At 31.7% G+C, this 24,135-nt stretch overlaps 2 protein-coding genes across 2 annotated transcripts in view; one reads left to right on the top strand and one right to left on the bottom strand.

Moving 5' to 3' along the window:
- Positions 1-386: 386 nt before the first annotated feature.
- On the bottom strand, positions 387-6,693 carry LOC129218044 (pleckstrin homology domain-containing family F member 2-like). Its single transcript, XM_054852223.1, has one exon. The coding sequence runs from the start codon at positions 6,495-6,497 to the stop codon at positions 5,394-5,396; it is 1,104 nt and encodes a 367-aa protein (XP_054708198.1). The 5' UTR covers positions 6,498-6,693; the 3' UTR covers positions 387-5,393.
- A 378-nt stretch (positions 6,694-7,071) lies between these two features.
- Positions 7,072-24,135, top strand: part of LOC129218664 (N(G),N(G)-dimethylarginine dimethylaminohydrolase 1-like) — a 51,010-nt gene continuing 33,946 nt past the window's right edge. Inside the window, exon 1 of the mRNA XM_054852986.1 lies at positions 7,072-7,344. Coding sequence (XP_054708961.1) covers positions 7,072-7,344 — 273 coding nt within the window. The remainder of the gene's footprint in view (positions 7,345-24,135) is intronic.

The raw sequence follows: 24,135 nt of genomic DNA, 5'->3' as shown, positions 1-24,135 counted from the left end.
AAAAAAAAAAAAAAAACGAGAATAAAAGATTGCTGCAACCAATTTTAATTCTAATAAAACTTTTCCTTAAATAATTGTATCATGTAAATATAAGTAAAGCACTCTCCCCCATTCCCCAAATAAAATTTTACAAGATAAATATTGCATGGTGATTGAAGAAATTAAGCTACGTAAGCACTGTAAACTACAGTAACTTCAACAAATTTTGACCCAAGCAATCAGTTTCGGCACATTAACTGCAAGGTAGTCAGCGAATGTGCAATGAGAAACTTGCAGCTTTTGGTAAATGATGTCACACATTCGGTCTATGCAGCTTAAAGAAAACATTAAGGAAAATGTGCAAAAAACATTTAGAAATGATACAGATATAAAAATCAATTACTACAGTGTTTATTATAAAAACATTTATTCTCAGTATGCTGACATTAAAATCACTTTTAGCAAATTTTCTTTAGAAATAACTTTTGACAGTTAAAGACACATAATTTGTTATCATCAAATGAAATATAATACTTTCTTATTTAAATGAATTGCTTTACATTCAATCTGAAATTTAAATTATTATAAAATCTCTTTAAATACATTCTGAACATTAACCCTAACAGTTAAACATTGCAAAAGAATCCGAAGACTTATCTAACATGAAACAGATTTTTAACCAAATAGAAGAATTCTCTGCAAACATGAAATATATTGCCAATAAATGAATTTTTTGTAAATTCTCACAGCAATAACATGTTGAAACATCAATGAAAGATAGCATATTACTAGGGTTGGCTATTTTGCTAACAAAGTGATATTTTTACCAGGGCAATGGCAGAAGCTGGAAAAAACCTGGTAAAAAGTAGGAAAATTGGCTGGATTTTAAAAAGTTGCTAAAAATATTTTGTACATAATGCAATTGACTTAAATTAGGATATTAAACAAGTTTTTTTATTTTTATTAGTTTTGATGATTAAACACACACAAAACAGTTTGGTTGGTATAGATGGTGTTCTAAGAAACGCTTCTTTTTAATGCAATGCTGAATAGCCAAAAAGTGTACAGTGATATAGAAAATTCAACTGAATTTAATAAGATTTACCTGTTTCATTTGGATCTATTTTTATTATTCAAGTTATAGTTTAATTTTGAGTTATAATCATATTAAATAATGATATTTTCTTTTCAAATTCGTATTGTTCTGATAATATAGCAATATTGGTATTACTTCTATTAAAAGTTGATTGATAGATAATAAACATTTAAATCACAGCCAATGAGTTATTTTAATGTTATTTACTCCCCCCCCCCTTACTTATGTTCTACACTCATAGGATTCACCAAAAATAAATTCTACTAAAATTGTTCAAACAAAATATTTAAATTTTCAATGATACATAATATTCCAAGTTAAAGGACATTAAAGTTATCTCTTTTTAAATTAGAGTAAAAATTGAAATTGTTAAGCTTAAATTCTATTTATGCCATTTTGGCTAAGAACTGTAAAAACAATTTTGCCCAGATGACTTTTACACGTTTTTTCCATCTTTAGCAAAAAAAAAAAAAAAAAAAAAAGACGCTTACACAAAATGGAAATGAGTACTTTTAACATTTAACCTTTTTCGGCACGAGTCATTAAAATTTTTGAAATATGAGGAAAAAGCACCATGAAGGGGGGGAGGGGGGGGATTGATCATCTGGACCTAGAATTTACAGCGAAAACAATTTGAACATCTTTTCGCAGCAGATGGTGCCCTCGTTTGTCGACACTGCCCATCTGGGATGGAAAAAATAGTGTTTATCTATTTGAAAATAAGTTTAAATCTTTTACAATAACATAGTTGAACACCTCTGGGAAAATGAAGAAATAGTAGACTGTTTTAGAGCAAATCGAAAAATTTAAAATTTTACCAAAATTATTTTTAAAAAATGGGGGAAATTCGAACAAGAAATTAAGATTTCAGAAATATTCATTTTTGTAATGCTGCCATCCATGGAAAAAAGAACAAAATATTACCTCTGAAGCAATTTTTGTGGTTTTGAAAAGAATAAAAAAAATTTTAATCTATGTTCTTTTTGATGATCACCATGCTGGAAAGGGTTGAAGAGCTATATTGAATACTTATAAAATATAGTAGGCCATTCCATGGAAAAAGCCATTTTACCCTGACCGTAATAGTCTTTATATTCCAATGAAACATAATTTTAAAAATTAATGAACAAAATTTGCTTCAGAAATTACATGTTTGAACTTTCTAAAGCTATAAAGTTTTGTTCATTATAATTTTTTAAAATATTGTTTTTAATGAAATACATTAGCCATCATGTGCAAGACAAAATATCCGTTTTTCCGTGGAATGGCCCAGTAATATTTTTCAAATTTATCAGCTTAAACAGCTGGGAAACACATAGAAGAAGACAACATGGAAGTATCGACTTCGAATACACAAACATGAAAAATTGAGCTAATGGTGAAAAAACTTCATGAGAAAAAAGTTCTTGAAATTTTTTAAGAAAGACTAAAATATGTATGAATGCTACAATTTTAATTATCATTATACTCGTTTTCAAAATTTCGTTGAATTAAAAGTTATGTTTAAAATTAGTTGTGACAAATGGAATTGCTTTATGAAAATAGGGGAAAAATAATAACGCCACTGAATAACATTTAAATATGAGTTAACAAAATGAGTTTTAACCAAACACAATATTTATTAGGGAGAAGATGTTGTAGCATTCTTTCCTTTTTTACATAGTTTAGCAAATGAGTTTTCCTACAGTACGGAAAAAAAAAGTTTAATTCAGACTTTATACCAAACTAGTATTATACAGCAACATTTTGGAACCGGACAAAAAAAAAACACATTGAAAAAGCACCAATGTATAAAAAGCCAACTCTTAAAAAAGGCATGTAAAAATAATTTGTTTGAAAAACACATTTTGAATGAAATTAACTATGAAAATTAAATAAAAAATTAACTGTCTTTATGCTTTTCAAAATAATATCCACACTTCATCACTCAATCTTTTAACATTTACCAAAAAAGTTAATTAAGGTTTTCAGCAGTTATAAAATTAACAAAAATATAATATGTTTCCCTTATTCTAAGATATGAAAAATTATAAGACAAAAACAACATCTTATCCAACAGTTAACTGTCAGTATGAATTTTCTTACATGCTTTATATAAATTCATGCTCACCTGTTTATTGTACATTTTTATCATTAAACACAACTTATATTTACTGAAGTTTTCTGCTAAGAAAATGAAAGGCACATATGTTACTACTTAATTAATACAAACTGAACTAAGGTCATGCTATAAAAAAAAAAGGTTTTAAAAATGCACTATAATTAGTAGTTGAATTATTTTCAGAAAGAAAATCTTTCTAGAAAAAATTTAGCATAGTAAATATATAGTAACTTAAAAAATATGACATAGTAAACCAATAGCAATTAAAAAAATTAACATAATAAATGAATAGCAATTATTTATAAAATTTAACACAGCAAATGAATAGCAATTATTTATAGAATTTAACACAGTAAATATCAATATTTATAATAATACTGCAACAAGTTAATAAAACTTAGACTTTTTAAAATTAAGTTTCAAGAATTCTCTACTGCTCAATTGACTCTTCAATGAATCAAGTTAACAGAAAGAAAAACGATGTTGCTGTATACTTTAAGAAAAGAATAGAAAATTAATTTTTAATTATTCCGAATTGTATACAATTCATTAATCCTCCAAAAATGCTGTATGCAGGATTTTCTCAAAGTGGGAAGGGGGATCAATCCTTCCCTACACCTTTCACCCCTCCTAAAAATAGAGGGGGGGGGGGGGAGAGTTGAAAAATTAAGCTATTGCAATACATTTTTTTTCATAGTGTAAGCCAAATCCATAGAAAAATTAATTTCTGATATTGTACAAAATTTTTAAGTATACTTTTAACGAAACAATAAACCCCACTCCCTGCATACGCCAAGTCCGCTAGAAAAATAAAAAAATCTCATTTCAATGTATCTCTTTTTTTAAAGGCACACGAAACAGTTTTAGTTAACATCGTTAGCACCAGTAACCTTATGCATATAACATGGAAAACTAAAAAGAAAAATATAATATTGAACAATATAAGACACTTGGCAAGGCTCAAATTAATAAAGCTTCCTATGAACAGACCATTTTGCTACTTTATCACAGTAACTACAATTAGAATAGTAACTAAGTATAGTTTCATTATGACAATATTTATATAAAAGTTAAATTCTTTTCAAATTTCAATACTGTTAAAACCATGGTATATAATAAATCAACATTTCATAGCAAGGATTTTTTAAGGCATAAATGGTGAAATTTATTTTCACAAGTGCAGTAATTATATTTATATTTTAACATCTTTAAGAAGCTGAACAAACTCTTACTATATAGTAACATTTACAAAGAGGCACTTGAAGAAGTGATAAATCTCAACTTTCTCTGAATAGGTACTTATGTACTGATTTATTACAAAGTTAACAAGGACCAAAAATAGTTTTTTTTTAAAAGAAAATTTTGATTGCCATTAAAAGCTCTTAACTTGGAATTGCACTATATTGCTTTAGGAAGACTCACAACCCACTACTATACAACAGTTAAAATTAAACAAATTTAACATACAATATAAAGGAAATTTTGAAATAAACATGTATATATGTGTATATATATAGCCACTTAATGAAGCATCACAATCTGGATAATATACATTTGCATCAATGTTTATAGGAATATAATAATTCAAACTAAAGCTGAATTGCAATTTTTTACAATGACACTTTTCAATTTGATATTAAAATGAATAGCATTTATTTAAGTTAAAAGTTCACTTTAATTAAAAAAAAAATTAAAAATAATAATCAAGAGATACATGTTTGTTACATTAAATTTTGAACATAAAACCCATGAAGAATCAAATGCAAATTGATTGTAAAAACAAAGTATTGGTATTGAGTATTATACTATTAATTTTAGACGCTAAAAATAAATAGCACAAGAGTTCCTTCTGAAAAAACCAGAAAATGTTCAAACGCAATTCAGAAACATTTTTAAAATTAATTAATATAACTACATCAATCAAAGTCACTATCTTTTGATGTAAAAATTACAGTAGGTACATTGCGTCTACAAAAAATACTGCTTCTCTATCACTTCAGTGATTTTCTCAATCGTCCTCTCCTAAGTACAAAACATTGTAAAATGTTCCTGAAGAAATCGGTAAAATGTTCCCGAAGAAAACAGACAAATGTTAAAACTTCTGTTAAAAGAAGGCACTTGAAGTAGTTTAAATTTAATGTTCGAACCCACCAAATCAAATACGAAAAATGTACAAAATTGTCAAATAGTTTTGGAACTACAAAATAAAAGAAAAGTTTAAGAATCACCATAATGCAGCTCACAGTCGGCAGTTTCATATTCACTAGAACTAACAACAGTATTTGAATCACTTAGCAATGAAGAGCAAGACTCTAGCCCCGATTGATCTCCAGTAGTCTCCTGCCCCAATTGATCTCCAGGAGTCAGAGTGCAATCCAGTTCAGACTTTATGGCTGAAATCTGAGTGGATGCTTGAGCCAACTTTATGGCAGAAATTGGAGTGCATAACTGTTCCGACTTTACGGCGCAAGGACCATGTGAAGGTTGGGCTTCTTCTACTTCATGGGAATCATTATAAAATGTAGGCTTATCATCTAAAGACAGATCTCGAATATTTTTGATGGTGTCGTCAAGTTTACCATCATCTAATTCATCTTCTGAATCATCTTCTCCCGATGAATCTTGGTTGCTCGGTTTATCAATAGTTTTGCTTGGTTCAGAACCACCATGATATTTTGTACAGTTATACAATGTATCGTAACAGCTCAAACACACTCTTAGAGGTTTCGAAGATTGAGCAGGCAACAAAAATTTCTTATTGGAACAAGAATTGCACACGACAGCACCACACTTTCTACAGTGATGTCTACGGTTTAGCACAGTAAACTGTGTTTTACGGCAATGCATGCAAATCGATGCTTCAGCATCGGGGATCCAAACAGCAGCATGCTCTAATGATGGTTTCTTACCAGTCTTTTTCAGTAAATCATCTACACACTTATTAATGTGTGCCATCCACTCTGTTTTCTCTGTAGCTGTAGCTGCATAAACCGCAAATGACTTAGTGGGTGTTCTGATCAGCCAACCATTTTTCAATATTCCATCGTCATCCAAATTTTCTAATTTCACCTCTTCTAAAGGAATAATATGCTGTTTATTATACATTTTCTTGTCCATTACGATGTTTCCATACACTAATATGTCATTAAACAAAAAGAACTGTCTCGGTTTTGCTTTCTTACGACACATTTTTGTCAGAACACCTTCACCAACTAAAACACGTCCTTGGATAGCTAGGGGCTGCCCTGAAGTCCCAAAACAATTCTCAACAGTAGCAATTCTTCTGGCATTTGCCTCACTGTTAACTAGTCGGTCGACCATTTTGGGGGCGTTTAAATTACAACTGTCAATAGACTTTCAATCTTTTAACATTTGATGTAAACATGAGCGTACATTAACAAAATTACGAAAAATGAGCAGGAACAAAGTTCTCTTTAAGATGAAGGATTCACGCCTTCCTCACGCAAACTCGTAGTATATCTTCGACGAATAACATAGAAAGAGAATAACAATTTAGAACACCATAACCACAGTAACTTTATGCGAGAAAGAACAGAGAGAACAGACACGAACGTTGCCATAAAATCTTAAACTTTTCGACAGACGATACTTTGGAGTATGAGAAAGGAGGAGGAAAGATAATCCGAATACCGGTCGGGAGTAATGTGATGGTTCTTCTTTGGTTGTGTCCGAAATAAAAAACTGGAGGCAAAAGAAAATACATTTCGTTTTGTTTTACGTTCGCTCATTCTATGAATGCAGCGCAAAAAAATCCAAGAAGCTTTCTCTCTCCTCATATTACGCACTCTAGAAAATGAAACCGTTTCCAGTTGAAAGTTTCATTCCGGTAATGGCATAAACAAAATTTCATAAACATTTAGGCGGTGGCTTTAAGATGGCGGCCCATAGGTACACTCACGCATTAGTCTGCCGTATTTCAAATTCTTTTAAAACAAGTGCGTCAGATTTACAGGCAGATGTAAATTTGATTGAAGCTCGGAAGCAGCATGAAGAGTTTTGTAAAACTTTACGGGAGTTGAAAGTTGATGTGATAGAGTTGCCACCAGATGAAACTCAACCTGATTCCGTATTTATCGAAGATACAGCAATTGTTTGTAATGGAACTGCGTTGATATGCAGGCCCGGTCTTCCTTCTCGTCAAAAAGAGGTATATGCACATATTTATAATTAATTTAGGCAAATAACTTGCCTATACGCTTATATTATCCCCCAATTGCCTGCCTTTAAATTCCAAGTCTTTAACTGTCAGTTGACGTCAGTGTCAATTTTTCAATTACTGATATCCGGCCACACAAGTACTTACTCTTAAGCTTTCATGACTTCCTTTTGCAGACTTTTTTTTGAATGTTTCGTTGTTGTTCTGATTTTCTAAGACTTGAAACAAAGTTGGAAATAAAGTAGAAATTCATAAGAATTTCGATTTTGGACGGAATAGTTGGATTATTTTTTTTAGTTTGATTCATACAAAAGTTTGAAAGAAAAAAACACCTGCTTGATTATTTTAAAACTTGGCTTTCGATTTTTTTTCCCGAAGTACAGTCGAGTCTCAATAACTCGAAGCCTTATAACTTGAATGTTCCTTTATCTCGAAGTTTTAATTCAGCCCCAAAATAATTGACTGTTTTCAATACAAAGTTGTCTTGATATCTTGGAAGAAGGTCCAAGTTTTCACGTGGGTTTCGTTTTCATTTTATGCATAAAAATGCAGTCAAAAAAAAAGAAAAAGTTTTTTTTTTGTCGCTTTAACATATTGCTCTGCTTATCAGCTTGTGTGGGGTGAATAATTAATTTACAGTAATAGTGCTTTTTATTGTATAGCACACAGTGATGCAAGATAATGTGAGAGGTAGCCGATTGGGTTACTTTTTTCCTGTGGCTGACGACCTTAAATGTTAGTGCTGGTTAATCTTTGAGAGATTTTGGCAAAAACTGAAAAAAAAGCCTTTATTTTCTGGATGACTGAAATAAGCTTTTAAGGACAAAAAGATGCTTAAGAGCAATACGAACGGAAATCCAAAGAAAAGAAATTGGGGCGCCTAAGATATACATTAAGGGGTTACAGTATCTCAAAAATGATGAAACGATCAAAAAAATTTTATTGCTTATTTCAAAACAAAAAACTATTCTGAACACAGGAGAAAAGTTTCAATGCTTTAGTTCAAATAATGAAAAAGCTGTGAGTAGTTTTAGGCCATGCTCCCTATGTGTTCTTAAAGCAAAAGAAAAACTTCAAATTGCTTTTTCTCGCTTATGGTTTTTTTTATGTTTTCATGTCATTAGAATCCATAAGGATTTTTTTCTATTAAAGATACAGCTTTAAACTAATACTTTTTGCAATTGGGATAACATATTTGACAAAACTGCATTGGATAAGCGTTTTATAAATTACTCTTAATGTTTAGAGCATGTTAAACCTTTAAAAACCAATTTAAAAAAAAAAAAACTTTGACTTTTTACATAATTAATCACAGAAAGTTTTCGAATGAACTCATAATCAAATGAATGCACAGATTTTTAGAAATGATTATAGTGATCGTTTTGCAAAAAACTTTTTTTAAATTAGTGCAAAAATAAAGTCTTAGGGAATTTAAAAAGTTGAAATTTTCCTCAATTTTTTGAACTTTTAAAAAAAGTAGGCAATATTTTTAAATTTTGAAAATAAATTATTGATTAGGAAATAAGTATGCATGTTATGGTTTCAAAGAAATATAAAATTTATATAAATTAAAAGAAATTGCTTGAAAGGTACTGGGACCCCTTAATGATGTTTTAAAATGCGATAAAAAATGTAAGCTATCATAGGGTTGCCACTGGCGACTTTTGTGACTATTTCTGACCGTAGGCGACTATGGCAACTTTTTTTGATCGAAAACGGCCTAAAAGCGACTTCTTCTTTTTCGGCACTACAGCCTAGGGCTAGAGGTGTAGACTGAAATTTTTCTTTGGTAGCCAATGACTACTAACACCAAAAACTTTGGTAGCCACTTCAAATTCTTGGTAGCCAAAAACTTCTCTCTCTCTCTTTCTCTCTCTGTGTCTATATATATATAACCACACACACACACGTGTGAATTAAAAATCTTAACCTAATAAAAGTCAGTACCCGTCATCATTTTATTTTTCTCATTGAAGGAATTCGAGTATGATTTGGATTGAAATAGGATGTCGCTAATGTCAATGCTAATTAAAACTTCGGTCTATTCAATATAAAACATGATATATTAGTGCGTTATACAGATGTAAAACTACTTGCTAATCTTTTGAAATGTATTCTGCAGTAATTAGTCACAGCTTGTAAATATATAGTAATATATACATGTGCAACACCATTGTCACATTACACAGTTTGGATGTAGAGAAATAATTGCGCTTTCCAAATACCTATTATTTTTGCAGAAAAAATAGGCACTTGAACTTGTAATACATTCTTTAGGTCAAAAATTGAGTCAAAGTTTAAAAGACTGTGATACATGAATTCGTTTAGGTCCCTCAAAAAGAATAAATGATTGATAGTTCTGATAGCGGGGACACTTCATTGTGGATATTAATGTATTTTGTTAAATGTGATTTCAACAAAGTAAGCTACAGGGTGTCCAGCAAAGGACTCCCTAGTTTCTAAATTAAATATCTCGAAAACAGAGGACGATATTGGAATAAAACAAACGGTATGCTATTGTGAAACTCATAAAAATCATATACGGGAACTTGGAAATTAGTTTATAAAAGTGCCAACAGGTGGCGCTGCACGCTGTTACTGCAATACAAGTTTCCATAAAAAGTGCTGCAAAGAGGTTGGACGTTAGTTTCTACTGTATAAGTAAACATATCTGAGTGGCTAAACTACTGCTGAAACAATTAACCTCTTCGCAGCGCTATTTATATAGACTTTGATTGCAATTACAGCGGCAGCGCCACCTGTTGGCACTTTTAAAACTAATTTCCAAGTTCCTGCATATGATTTTTATGGGTTTCACAATAAACACATCGTCTATTTTATTTCAATATCGTCCTTTGTTTCCGAGATATTGAATTTTTTAACCAGGTTAGTCCTTTGCTGGACACCTTGTATTTTCTTTGATAGTTACTTTTGAATATTTTTTTAAAGCATAGATTTATTGGATTTTATAGTGGTGTTTTTAAAATGGCATTGTATGGGTCTTTTCAGCTCCCTCCATTCTGAAAAAGCTGCTTCACTTGGCGGTCCAAATATTTTGCATGTATTTTTTATTGTTGAGTTGCCATAATCGGCTGGCATTGAACTCGAATCCATCACCTGAAGCAATTTTAACCAGAATGTCGGAAGAGTGGGACACTTTAACTTCAATAACTCTTCTGGCAAAGAAATTTGACAAAACTAAAAAAAAAAGTGTAGTCGTCCCATGCATCTTGAATATTAGAGGGATCTCATAAATCATGATGCCTAAATTTTAATTTATTGTCCTCTAAATCTTTGCTTTCCACGAAGCACTCCATTAAATTATGAGTTAATGATTAAATTGTGAGATAAGCTAAATTACTACGATAAGCTAAAAGAAATTAAAATAAAGCTTGCAAAAATAAATAAATATATAGACTGAATTTATTAATTTTTAGTCATTTATATTTAGTTTTCAATCGTCAAAAATCTTGAAATATTCAAAAGATGCAAAATTATTGAAATCTTAAACACTCGAAATAGCTTTTTGCCAATCCCGTGTGCAATGTTGGCACGTCTCCCGAAAATAAGATTATTTATTTTTTTCTTAAAATGAAACTTAAAATAAGCTACTTTAAAGTAACTTGTGCCAAAACAACTTCCGATTGTCAAATATATTTAAATATGTACAAGGTGCAATAGGATTGAAATCTCAACCACGAGATGCAATTCCCTGCGAAGTATGATTACAAGGAAAGCATGGGTCCGAAAGTAAATCCATTCATTACAATTTTACTTAAAATAGGTTAATCTAAAGTGGCCTGTCATAAAATAACTTCCAATTATCAAAAATATTGAAATATTTACACGATGCAAGAGGATTGAAATATCAAGCACTAGATGCAATTCTCCGCGAAGTATAATCAAGTTAGCATTTCTCCAAAAGTAAATTCATTTATTAAAATTGAATTTAAAACTAGCTTATCTAAAATAGCATTTGTCAAAACAGCTTTCGTTTCTCAAAAATATCTAAATATGTACAAGATGCAGAAGGATTGAAATCTCAACCCAGTGCAGTTCCTCGCGATGTACGATTACAAAGGAAGCATGGGGCCAATAAAAATGAATCCATACATTGAAATTAAACATAAAATAAGCTAACTTAAGGTAGCATGTGTCAATATAACTTCCGATTATCAAAAATATTAAAATATTTACAGGGTGCAAAAGAATTGAAATCTTTATCCCGAGATGCAATTTTTCGCTCGAAGTATGATTTTAAATGCAACATGGCTCCCTAAATAACCCCTCTGCTTAAAAAACTGGGTCCAAAGCACAATGCAAGCATTGAGTTTTTTTTTTTCAGAAACAGATTTCTTCCATCCACTGAGGCCAACAGTTTTTAAGTCTTTTTCAGCATACTAAAACCGACTATTTTTTTAAAAATTGGCAACTTTTTACAATTTTAGCCGACTTTTTTCAAAATTGTGAAATTCATTTTAAAAAAAAGAACGATGTGCTCGACAAGTGTCGGGAAAAATACTTCCTCTGATTTGATTTCAATCCTTTTGCCTCTTGTGAAAAGTTTGTTGTTTTTGACAATCGGTAATTATTTTGACATGTACTATCTTTGATTAACTTATTTTATGTTTTATTTTTATAAATAATAAATAAATTTTTGGAAGCACGCCAACATTTAACACTTACGTCACGGATTATTCCTCCCGTATTTAAGTTTTCAATCGATTTGAATTTTGTAAATATTTTTATATTTTTGACAATCAGACATTAGTTTGTCTGCTACCATTAACTTATTTTGGTTTTATTTTAATACCTAACAAATTTTATAGAGTTTTGATGATGAATAGATGCTACTTTGATTTAAAGAGCCATTTAAAGTTTAACTCCTCACTACTAAATAAATATACAACCACATTATTAAACCAATCATTTTATACGGTAGTTAGACATGGGCAATTAAAACAGAAGAAAATTGGCTGCTTATTTTTGAGAGAAAGATCCTGAAGTCAATTTTGGAGCTGTAAAAGGAAGTAATAAGTGGAGAAATATAACTCTGAAGTATGTACTAAATACAAACAACCTTACATCTTGAGACCAGCTAAAAGATTATTACACAGTGTGGAGAGAGATTTGAAGATCTTAGAAATAAATAGATGCGAGAGACCTACAAAAAGTCGTACCGAGGCAACAGACAGAAAAAGTCTTGGCTTGCACCAAACTGTAGTGCTGCTGAAGAAAAAGAAGAAATTTTATATTCATACATATTGTCGCTGATTTTTTCGGAAAGTAATTAATTTAAACAATCAACACCATAAGATTTTAATTTTACATTTGTATTTAAATTAGAGTATTTTAAGTTGAATTTATGTAAGTCATGATTTTCTCCATTTTCTAAACTAATCCTAGCTGGAGACAAGTCTAAAATGTCTGAGCAGAAGCTAAATGAGGATTAACTCTTAGAGACTCTTTGGCAAAATACCAACCTGTAAGAATAAAAATAACAAAGGAACAATAAATAATATATGGGGCACACAAGTAATAAAAATTAAAAGTTGATAGAACAGACTTTGAAGGAAAACAAGAAATGTAAACAGATGATTAAAAAAAAACAACAACAGAGAGGAATAAATCAAATTTAAAACAATATCAACTGAATAGAAGAGGCAGAGGTGATTACAGAGAAAAGAAACCCAATCAAGAGTCTCCAGATTTTGTATTAAAATTAGCAAACCAATGACTGAAATCAGCTAAATTGAGATAAGTGATTGTCCGAAGTTAGCATAGCAAAAGGCGTGATAGAAGGTGTAGAAAAGTTACTAGAAGGGAGAAGAACAGTTTTTATTTTTAACAAAAGAAAAGCTAAGTTTTATTCATTGTGTAACGAAAACTCCAAGTAATGTCTTAAGTTTTCAAACTATGCAGTAATTATATGTTTGTTTTAATTACACACAAGCTTAATTTATAATTCCTTAATGTTTATAAATCCAGAGTAAGTATGTTTAATTTACTTTGAAATGAAACAAATATCTTAAGTTTAATTTTCACTTTCTGAAACTTAAACCGTGATGTTACGTGAAAAGTAACTTACCTTTTTGAAACAGTAATTCCATTGAAAAGTGCTAAAAATTAACTAAGTAAATGTTGAAACAAATGTTAAATCTGAGAAACTAAATTTTGATTTTCTTGTATTTACTAGATGTTGTCAATAGTTATGTTTCAAGTTGTAATGTGAGTTTGTGTCACGTGATGTAGTTATTGAGTTAGCAAATTCAAAAAAAATATTGGTAAAAGCAACTTCACGATTTCAAAACACAACTCAACTGCTCCTCTGAGGAGACTATTTAGGTGACTATTTTTCAAATTTCAGGCTACTAAAGCAACTATTTTCAAGTAAAATTTGGATGGCAACCCTACGGTCAAAAATAACTTCCTTTATTGAAGTATCTTATTAAAATTTATTTTGTGCAAATATTTTTTTATGTAGTACTAATAATTAATTTTATCCAAACTATAAGTGTTATTCTTAAAATACACCGCCAGTTCAGTTATTCCATCCGAGGACTGCAGTTTCGTGCTTTTTAGCACTCATCAGCCCGGAATAGGAATCACATGATTCTGCCTTAGCCCTGGCTTTGAGCGGTAACTTACTACAAAATATAAGTGTTATTCTTTATCTATTATGCACTATTCCTGAAAATAAAATAAAAATTGTTTACAAGGCTGGGAAAGATTTCCAATGACTTGATTGTTTTAGCCGGTCCCTTGAGACTTCAAGTTATCAAGAGTTGACTGTATGGCTCAGTTCAGATTTGCTTTCTCACTGTGATCATTACCTACTATATTTTGTGCTTACAAATTGTTTAGGAGGATTGGAAAGTAATGTAGTTTTTCAACAATAAGTGGGGGGGGGGAGGGGCAGTGGCGGATTAGTTGAAAAAATCGGCCCTGGCATTAGGTGTAGCGGCCCCATAGCTCTTATAGATATTAAATTTTACCTAATGATTGGGATGTCACTTAAATATAAGGAAATTATTCTTAACAACTAAATATGTTTTATTTAAACAAAATTTAACCGATAGGAACACTTCTGCGCTTTAATGGTGAACAAATTGATACAGTATTAGCTAAACCTTATTTTGGGAGAAAATTGTAATTGTAATTGTCAATTTTTAAGTATTTTTATAATAAATTTTTGCCCGGAACTTGATTGAATATTTCCGTAATGATAACACTGCTTGGCTAGTATGTCCATTTCTGCAGTCATAACAAGTAATTTAATTGCCCTGTTATATGAAACTGATCTAGCGATGTTCGTGGGTGAAAGACTAGGGCCATCTTTAGAACGTGATGGGTCCCTCGACACAAACATACTTATAAGACCTGTAATAAACATTCCCTTTTATTATGCTGCTATATCCTGACGACCCCCAGACTCGATGCGAGGTCAAAAACCTAGTGGGAGGGGTCGGGTACGAGTTTGGCAACCCCTTAATATTTTTTCAAACGCATGTGTCAATACAAAGAGAGAGAGAGAGAGAGAGAGAGAGAGTGCGTGTGGACTTTGCTTTCTGGCTTCTGGGCAAGCGCGGATCCAATGGGTGGGTCATGGGGGTCATGACCCCCCCCCCCCTTAGCCAGACCAAACATTACACAACAGGGCCTTTTTAATCTTCCTGCTACTGAATTTTTCGAAGGAGAAATTGATGACCACCCAGTTTGTGAACAAATTTAAATTATATCCAAGCACAAAATAATGGGGGGGGGGAGCAAGTGTGGGTCATGACCCCCCCCCCTAGCTAGACCAAACACAGCCCAACAAAGCCTTTTTAATCTTCCAGTTACAGATTTTTTCGAAAGAGAAATTGAGGATCACCCACTTTATGAACAAATTTAAATTATATCCAAGTGCAAAATTAAGGGGGGGGGCAAGTGTGGATCCAAGGGGGGGGGGGTCATGGGGATCATGAGTCTACTCCCCTTAACCAGACCAATCATTACCCACCAGATCCTTTTTATTCTTCCAGTTACAGATTTTTTCGAAGGAGAAATTGAGGATCACCCAGTTTGTATAAAAAATTTAATTATATCCAAGCGCAAAATTTACGGAGGGGAAAAGCGTGGGTCCAAGAGGGGGGGGGGATCATGAGAGTCATGACCCCACCCCCCTTAACCAAACCAAACATTACCCATCAGATCCTTTTTAATCTTCAAGTTAGAGGTTTTTTTCGAACGAGAAATTGAGGATCACCCAGTTTGTGTACAAATTTAAATTATATCCAAGCGCGAAAATAGGGGGTGGGGGAAGCGTTTTTGTATTTAAATTAGAAAGATTTTAGTGCTGAGACTCTAGCTTTAAGCAGTTTGAGCAGCATATTGCAGTTATATATAGACTGCAATGCATATCTCAACACAAAATACCTGGTACCTCTAAGAAACGAGACAATGTAGAGGCTTTGCTTTAAAAAATAAATAAATAAAGAGGGGGGTGGGGCAAGGGTTAAAGTAATTTTCGTTGGATATTTATAAGCGAATTCTGGCAAATAGGTTTTTCTTTAAAAACCTGGAATTACTTCTTGGATTTTTTTTTAATTATTTTTTTTTCAAAGAGGAATATCTTGTTTGAACAGATCATTGCTAAACCTCTATTGCGGTTACATCTACATTTGCACATAAACAAATAATATTCGCAAAAGAGTTGTTTTGCGGAAAATAAATTTCTTTAAGTGTGCGTAAAACAGTGAAACCTCGCTTAACGTACACCCCTCATTTCGGACAGTTTTTTTTTATTTTTTTTTATTTCCTCCATTTTCTAGGATTAAAACATTAAATTTCCCTTTATTAAAGTGGAGACTCTCAAACTCGGTCACGGACAATTTTGGCGAAATGTGGTTAGTTTCCGTTTGAAAGAAAAAAGATAAGAGAATCTAAAAATCTTAGATTACGGTTCGCTTCCACCGCATTGTAAACTACAGGTTTTAACACAAAAGAGTGAAACCAAGCAATACAAGCCAGGGGTCTGGCCAGAGGATATTTGGGTCCGTTAACGGACCCTTCACAAAATTCCAATCAACCAAAACGGACCTTTCACAAAATCTCGATCAACCAAAACGGACCCTTCACAAAATTCTGATAAACAAGATCGGATCTTTCACAAATTGTTTATTGAAAGAGCAAATGTGAAAGCAAAATAACGCATATTTCTGTGTATAAACAGATAATTTTTGGAACCTTTTCTGAAGTCAAATTAGAGGGATCAGCTTATACAAAATCGCCTAATTTTGCAAAAAAAAAAGGGCACTCCTGCGATACTCCTGCAAACGATAAATAATTGCTACTGCCAAATAAATATAATTTTTGTTGTTTGTTTTATCACAGCTAATTAGCAGCGGTGTTGTTGTAAGCTTTTCTGAAAAGGCGTTGGTAAGCACTTTTCTCCCTGCTCATGATTTAATAAATAATAATAATATATGCCTGCGAAATGAACTTAAAACTGCAAAGGGATAGTAAGGGTGGGGGAAAAATATGGATCGCTTCAGATAGGGTTACCAACTTCAAAATTATCACCACTTAGAGTCTGGCGTTGAACCTTTATAATGAATTGATTAGAAAAAATTCTCATCATTTTACAGCTTGTCAATATTTGCGTTTTTAAGGTGCGGTGCGATGTTTAACTGTTATTTTGGGAGAAAATTATATGAGTTTTGATTTTTCGATGCTAACAAGGATGATTAACAACTTTAAATAAACTCTTTTAATTACCGTTTTTTTTTTGTTTGAAAAACGCAATCTTTTAACATCCGATATGAGAATTATATTTTGTTCTTTTTTCAAACTAACTTCGCTTTATTAGGATGCAAATAAATGAAAAGTCTTTTTATTTTTGTTAGAACTCTCATTTCAAGTTTTTAAAGCAAAATTCCAATATCTTTTAAGAGGATAGATATAGATGGTTTATTTTTTATTTTTTTTATTTTTTGCTTCAACTGTGTCCACAGATATTAATGAAATGTTTATGATAGGACTCTAAACTGCAATTTTAAAATAATTTTATCAAAAATATTTCTTTTACAAGCCGTTTTTATACTTTTGATGCCTTCACTTTAAGAATTGCGATCTCTTTGCATCTGCTATGGGATTCCAATTTCTCGAATTTTTGGTGTTTATTACGCTTTGTCAAGAGGTAAACAATTAAAATATCTTTTTATTTTTGTAAAAATCACAGAATTTATAAGTTTTAAACGAAATTCTGTGCTTTTTAAGAGTGTTGGGTCAAAAAGTTAAAAATGCTGACCCTTGTCTGAATTTTATTTTATTTATTTATTTATTTTTTTTGTTACAAATATTTTAAATACTGTACAGAAATGTTTCTAGTATAATTTAACATAATGTAGAATGGTAGATAAATGTTGATACTTAAGAGAGCAATGCCCCCCCCCCCTCACTAAATGTCCAGAACGATATAAAAAACACTCCAGAATGATATTCTCGACATAGAAGAGGAAAACACTTAATTTTAAGTTTAATTGATGCAGTTTGTGCCATCTCTAAATTCTAAAATTTCGTTTTAGCATTTTTTTTTTTTTTTTTTTGCGAAATAATTTGATTTTTCACAAAATTAATTCTTTTTTCACAAAATTATTTTAATTTTTCACAAAAAACGGACCCTGTGAAAAATCCTGGACAGACCCCTGCAAACTCCTGAGAACAAACACGTCGGATTCCAAGAAATACAGCTGTTCTTAGTGAGTGAGGCTATTAAGTTAACAAGTCACATGGTAAACGGCCGAATTTTTTGATCTCATCCCCTGAGTAACAAAACTGTCACTATGTGGTCTACAGAGTTTACAATAGGGGGGTTGAATAGGTGATTCTATTTCCTTTTAAGTTTTATTAAAGCTTCTGCCGCACTTTGTCAGTTTCCGACGGATGGGACTGATGGTAGAGGAATGATGTGTAGGTACTTAATCTGAGCAATTGACAGTCTCTTTTTAAGGAAAAAGAATGCTAAAGCATAAACCCATGAATAGAAAGAATTGGGGATTGTGGTCTGGCGGAGGGAGTAAAAGAGGCATTTCCTTGGAAGGATTTCAAAAGCTTTCAGTTAGGAGTAAATCAACGCATTTGCAGAAAAAGACGTCTAGTTGTTTAGTCGTAATGTGCTCATGGGTCATGGGATAGTAACTTTTATTTTGCGTGAGACTTCACTTATTTAAATCGCCGATGATAGCAAGAACCAAGCATGAAACCATCAAGAGTCTCAACACCTTCTGATGGAAAGGTAAGGATTTTTAAGCTGTTTTTTCTAAATAATTGAAATAACTGCTTTGTCAAAATGTATGTCGTAATAAAATATTATATTAAGTGAATTCAATATTTTATTGGTACCTAGATTTCATATTTACCGACCCGACATTCTGAATTTTTCCAGGGGGGAGGGCAGAAGGGGAGGATGCATATTGTATCGAAAAACAGCAAAAGCCATGCTCTATACATAATTTTTTCAAAGTCAGGAAAATTAAGGGGGGAGTTGCCCCCCACTTCTGAAACCCCAATTTGAAAGAAAAAAATGCTATAGCAAATTTGTTTTCATATTAAAGTGTCTTGAGGGTAATTGTTAATATATTACTCGCTTTATGGGCACTAGTCTGAAAAAGATGGGGGAACCGCTGTATTAAGTGAACTTTTGTTTTAACACATCAGGGTGGCGACAGATCAGGGAGATCAGGGAAAAGTCAGGGAACTTTACTAATCAGGGAAAAAATCAGGGAAATATCAGGGAATTTTGAAAAAATAGCAAAAAATCAGGGAAAATTGATTTTATGAAGAATTTTTTTTTTTTTTTTTTAAATTTACAAAATTAAGTACTCTAATTCCCTACGCATTTTCCGCCAATTATCTGTTAAACATAATGTTAAATTAATGAGGTGCAATTATATACTGTCGCATATTTGTGCATCTTTTTTCCTCAACGTCAAAGTATTGAATCTTACTTATTAACCACAGGATGAACTTCCTAAGATTGTTTATTTTACTGTTAGGTTGTTTATTTTACCTAGCTTGAAATTTCCTTTTACAATTTCAATGCTATGTAAAATAAACAACCATACAGGCAAAGAGGAAGCCTTCATTAATGTCTTAGCTCCTTTGCCTTTATTCCATTGTCTCGAAGTAATTAAGTACTGTAATCATTATTTCAGGAATAAATCTTTGTTTTTTGAATTAATACTATAAAAGCTTAAAAGTTATTACTTCTTCGGGTTTTTAATTTATTTGCTAAAATTGAACTTTAAATTAAAATAACTTTGTTTTTTGCCGTTATACCATTTGTTGTCCAGCAGATTGTAAAGGTTTTCTTTTCTTCAGACTTAAGTATAATTCTTTAATTTTATAACCAAGTTGTATTATTCTTTTATGTATTTTGAAATTAACTAATTGCTTTTTTTTTCTTTTTTTTTCTTGCATTTCAAAGTTGTTTGTTACAAAAGCAATCTAAGATTTTTTTTTTCGTTACATACTGAAATCATTTGAAATAAAGTTAACTTGTGTACTTAAGTAAATATCTTTATTTTTTTATTGTTAAAATGCTGTATTCATTCATTAAAACCTATGTTCTTGATTAAAGAAAAGCTCCCTATGAATGGATGTCAAATGGTTTCATCAGTTTTGCATAAATATGTCAATTAGTTATATAAGAATAACTACATTACTTCTATTCTTTCACTATTACTTGTTATTCTTTCAACAATTATTATACTGTTTGAAAACTTAATTCAAAATAATTTCAATTACTTTTCAGTTCTATCATAAATACACATATGTTTTTAAGAGTAATTTTAATAGTTTCTTAAAATTCTTATGCTAAGTGGGTTCTGGAAGTAAAGTATTTTTTTTTTTTTTTTTAATTTTCTATAATCTTTCCGTGTATAAAAATTTAATATACTGTTTTGTAGGTTCCCCCCCCCCTCCCCGAAAAAATTCTTTTTTTTTAAAAACCATTTTATTAAAAGAGTAGCATATTTTTAAAAAATATCTTTAGTTCAACAACTTTACACAACTTAAAACCATTAAAATACTGCATTTTATACAAACATACAATGGATTTCAAGTAGAGCAAAGAAAGAAAACCATTCTCATTGGTAATATAAATCAGGGAAATTTGGTGAACTTAATCAGGGAAATCAGGGAAAAGTCAGGGAACTTTTTTTCACAGTTTCTGTCGCCACCCTGCACATGTAAAATTTTTAGCGAAGGTAGCCATTGTTTATGTCTTTTCAGGGGAAATACGTTAAAATGTAATTACCATCCAGCTCAAAAGTTCTAAACAAGTAGTTGGAATGATAGACTGAGGACAAAATGATGCAAGTGTATTGTTTGTAATAAGTTAGATCAGAGGTTCCCAAACTTCAGACCTCTGAGGATCCCCCAGAAAAATTACGAACTTCGCTGACCCCCCCCCCCCCCACCGGCGCGCGCAAGAAAATTTTTTTTGACGCAGTTAAATCTATTTTTTTTTCTAATACATTTTTACTTTTTTTCCCCTTTAAATTTATTTATTCATTGTTCTGTATATTTTTCAGAGCTCTTGTCTGGTTTACAATTCATATTTCTCACAATTAGTCAAAGTCACTCATTCAATCATCTAATAAATCACCCGCGTTTTATTTACTTAGTAATTTGATCAAAAATATTTTTCACAATCGAATAGAACATATTTCATTCGAAAAATATTTCAATTTTCTCTTTGTCCCATGGAAAAAAAAAGTGAACATTTTCCACTTTTTTATTTGAAGAAACAATTTTACTGCCAAAAATCAAAAATAAGGTTTCAATGCAAGTTTTGTTATAAAATACAAAGTTTTTTTCTGTGTGTACTGTAATTTTCAAAACAAATTTCCAATTTGTTTATTTTGAAAAAGCTCAGTCATGTTAACTATTTCACTTTGCCCCACATTCCCCTACTAAAAACCCTGTATAATTTCACCGAGATGCTATAAAATAAGCGGTTTCAATTAGAAACAGTGTCATAATGATTATAACCTGAGGGTAAGGTTTTTAATTATACCCGTACTTCATTTGAGTTCTTATAAATTAATTTATGTGTTAATTATAAAATATTATGTAACTAAGAAAATCATACCTTCATAATGTGTAAGTTTTATTGTATTTAGTTTATAGTATATTTACATTAGTAGTATTGTATTATTTTTTATTTTATGTAGAAATTATTTCTTTCAAAGTAGTTGTCGATTTGTTCTTAATGCCCTGATACAAATGACATACCATTTTGATACCAAATGCCGTTTCTATTAATATTATATGTCTTAGCCAAGAAACTACTATGCGATTTTTTTTCATTCTACATTTTTTAAAAGCTAAAAAATAAATCTATTGTTTCCAAAATAGCTTCTTGGATAGAAATGACTCTTCTAGGCTACACACATTATTTTAAAATGTTAATAGTTGATTCCCTTAAAGAGGAATTAACAGACGAAATGCAGTATTAGGTTTTTCGATGAATTAAATGTATTCTGCCGCTTTGGCCTCTGACTCCTGAAGTACAGTTGACTCTTTTACCTGAACACCCAGATATTCTGAACACATTTTGATGGTCCCGGGAATCACGTATGCATTACTTCCGTCTCCCCCTATACTGAACACCCTCTTAAACTGAAGACTTTCGTTCGGTCCAATGAGTGTTCAGAATAGAGAGAGTCTATTGTACTTCCTTAGCAAACAAAATACTTTTAACCAAATATGCTTTGTGTGTTTTGTGTTCTTTTTCATGACTGAAAGTTTTTTATTTATGTAAAAGAGAAGTCAATTAAAAAATTAAATGAAATAGTTGCATTAATTTATTCCTTTGGGAGGGGCCTGGACTTCCCCTAAAATCTGCTACTGACTATTCAGTATGGTATTTGTGCAATTTGAAATTCTTGTTCGTTTTATAATTTTTTCATTTTCATTTTAGTATAATCAAGTGCGTTGACCAACATAAATGACTGCTGCTGCTCCTAGTTCAAATTAGAAAAATCAGGTCTCCACAAAGTTTAAAAATTTAGTTTCCTTATAAGCATACTGTATTTTTTGTTTGCTAATAATGCAACAACGATTTGTTGGTAAGTCAGAAACAAGCACAAGATTTCAATACCAACGTTTTCAGATTCTTCATACGTAACGAAATATGGTAAAACTACGATTTAGACCGAAGAAACCCCCTTTTTTTTGACGAGCATGTAGTAACCCCCCCCCCACCAAGATACCATTGTTTGTGGGTACACGTTTGGTGACCCCCCCCCCCCTTAACCGGAGCCTGGATCCGCCCTTGCTTCTGGGAGTCATTAAAGTATTAGCAATATAAAGATTAGCATTGAGTCTGAAATACGGGGGTCCAGGGGGCCTCCCCCCCCCGGAAAATTTTTGAAATTTTTGTCTTAAAAACTCAATTTTAGACAATATTTGGTAATGTTAGGGGAGTGTAGGTTCAGAGGGTTTCTCTTGTTGCAATTTTTCAGAAGTGGAAATCCAAAAACAGAATTTTAAATTATCTTCGAGTATAGGGTATGAAGAGCGGTTCCGGGGGCTCTCCTCTGAAATTTTTAAAAATATATTAGCTCTGAAAACGCAGTTTTAGAAGATCTTTGGTGATTTTTAGTCGAGATAGATTCCAAGGCCATCCAGTAGAAAATTTTCAAATTAATGTCTTTAAAGCTTTTTTTGGTAGAGACTAGGACACCGGCATTTACTTGAAAATTAAGTTCCAAAAACGAAATTTTTGCTGACCTTCAGTGATGTTAGGAAAAAGAGCTTTCAGGAGGCTCACCCAGGAAAATTTTCGAAATTGAAGCACTAAAAACGAGATTTAAAACGTTCTTCATTGATGATGCCGAGAGAGAGGAGGGGACGGGGCACTTTCCCAGAAAATTTTTGTTACTGTTAATTTAAAAACAGTTTTAGATCATCTTTGGGAATGTTAAAAAAATGGGAGAGGTCCTCCAGCAAATTTTCGAAACTGGATAGGTCTTAATGGTATTTTAAGATTGCATATTTTTAAATAATTTTATGGAAATATGTATTTTGTCACTCTTATTCCAATTGTTATAGACAGGGGGGAGAACCAATTGTTATAAACGAGAGCAAAAGCAGATCCGGGGAAAAAAGACAAAGGTCATTTTTTCACAAGCCTCCTTCTACACCTTTCACCATTAGGTTATTTTTATACTCTGCACGAGTTCAATTCCGAACTGGTCCCCTATTCTCCAACTAAGCTGACATGACCTCACGTCGGCCCTTGTTGTAAGTTGCATTTTAAAGCAATTGTGAATTGTCATCTATAAATAAAAGTGTTAAAGAGACCAAAAGTATTTTAACTTTTTACGACCGCTAATGTTTCCCTGTTTTTTTTTTCTTTTTTTAAATTTATTCATTTATTTTTTTATTATACCACTAAAAATATATTGGCAGCCCCAGAGCCTGACTAACTAAAAGTGAGGCCCTAGGCCCATAATAATTTGGAGGCCCCCTGAGGACTATGCAGTGTTTGATTTACATTTTTAAAGCATGAACGCACTTTCGGAGGCCTCTTTGTCTAATCATACAACTATGTATAAATTACTTATGTGCATTTGTGAATCCCCTTTGGGCGTCCTCATAATCGTGACCACTGACCAAGTAAATTCGTTACTAGCAGGATGTTTAAAAATACCTCTTTAAAGAAGTTTTTTTCCAATTAATAAGTCATAATTTTTTATTTTTTAAAAAATACATGTATTTTTTATATCGTTG

Source organism: Uloborus diversus, chromosome 3 (genome assembly GCF_026930045.1).
Source record: "Uloborus diversus isolate 005 chromosome 3, Udiv.v.3.1, whole genome shotgun sequence".
NCBI classification, from domain to species: domain Eukaryota; kingdom Metazoa; phylum Arthropoda; class Arachnida; order Araneae; family Uloboridae; genus Uloborus; species Uloborus diversus.
The sequence above is the reverse complement of the archived record's forward strand: the minus strand, read 5'-3'. Positions and strand labels throughout refer to the sequence as shown.

Coding starts and splice junctions, on each gene's coding strand:
- LOC129218044 (XM_054852223.1), bottom strand. CDS start 6,497: ATGGTCGACCGACTAGTTAACAGTGAGGCAAATGCCAGAAGAATTGCT.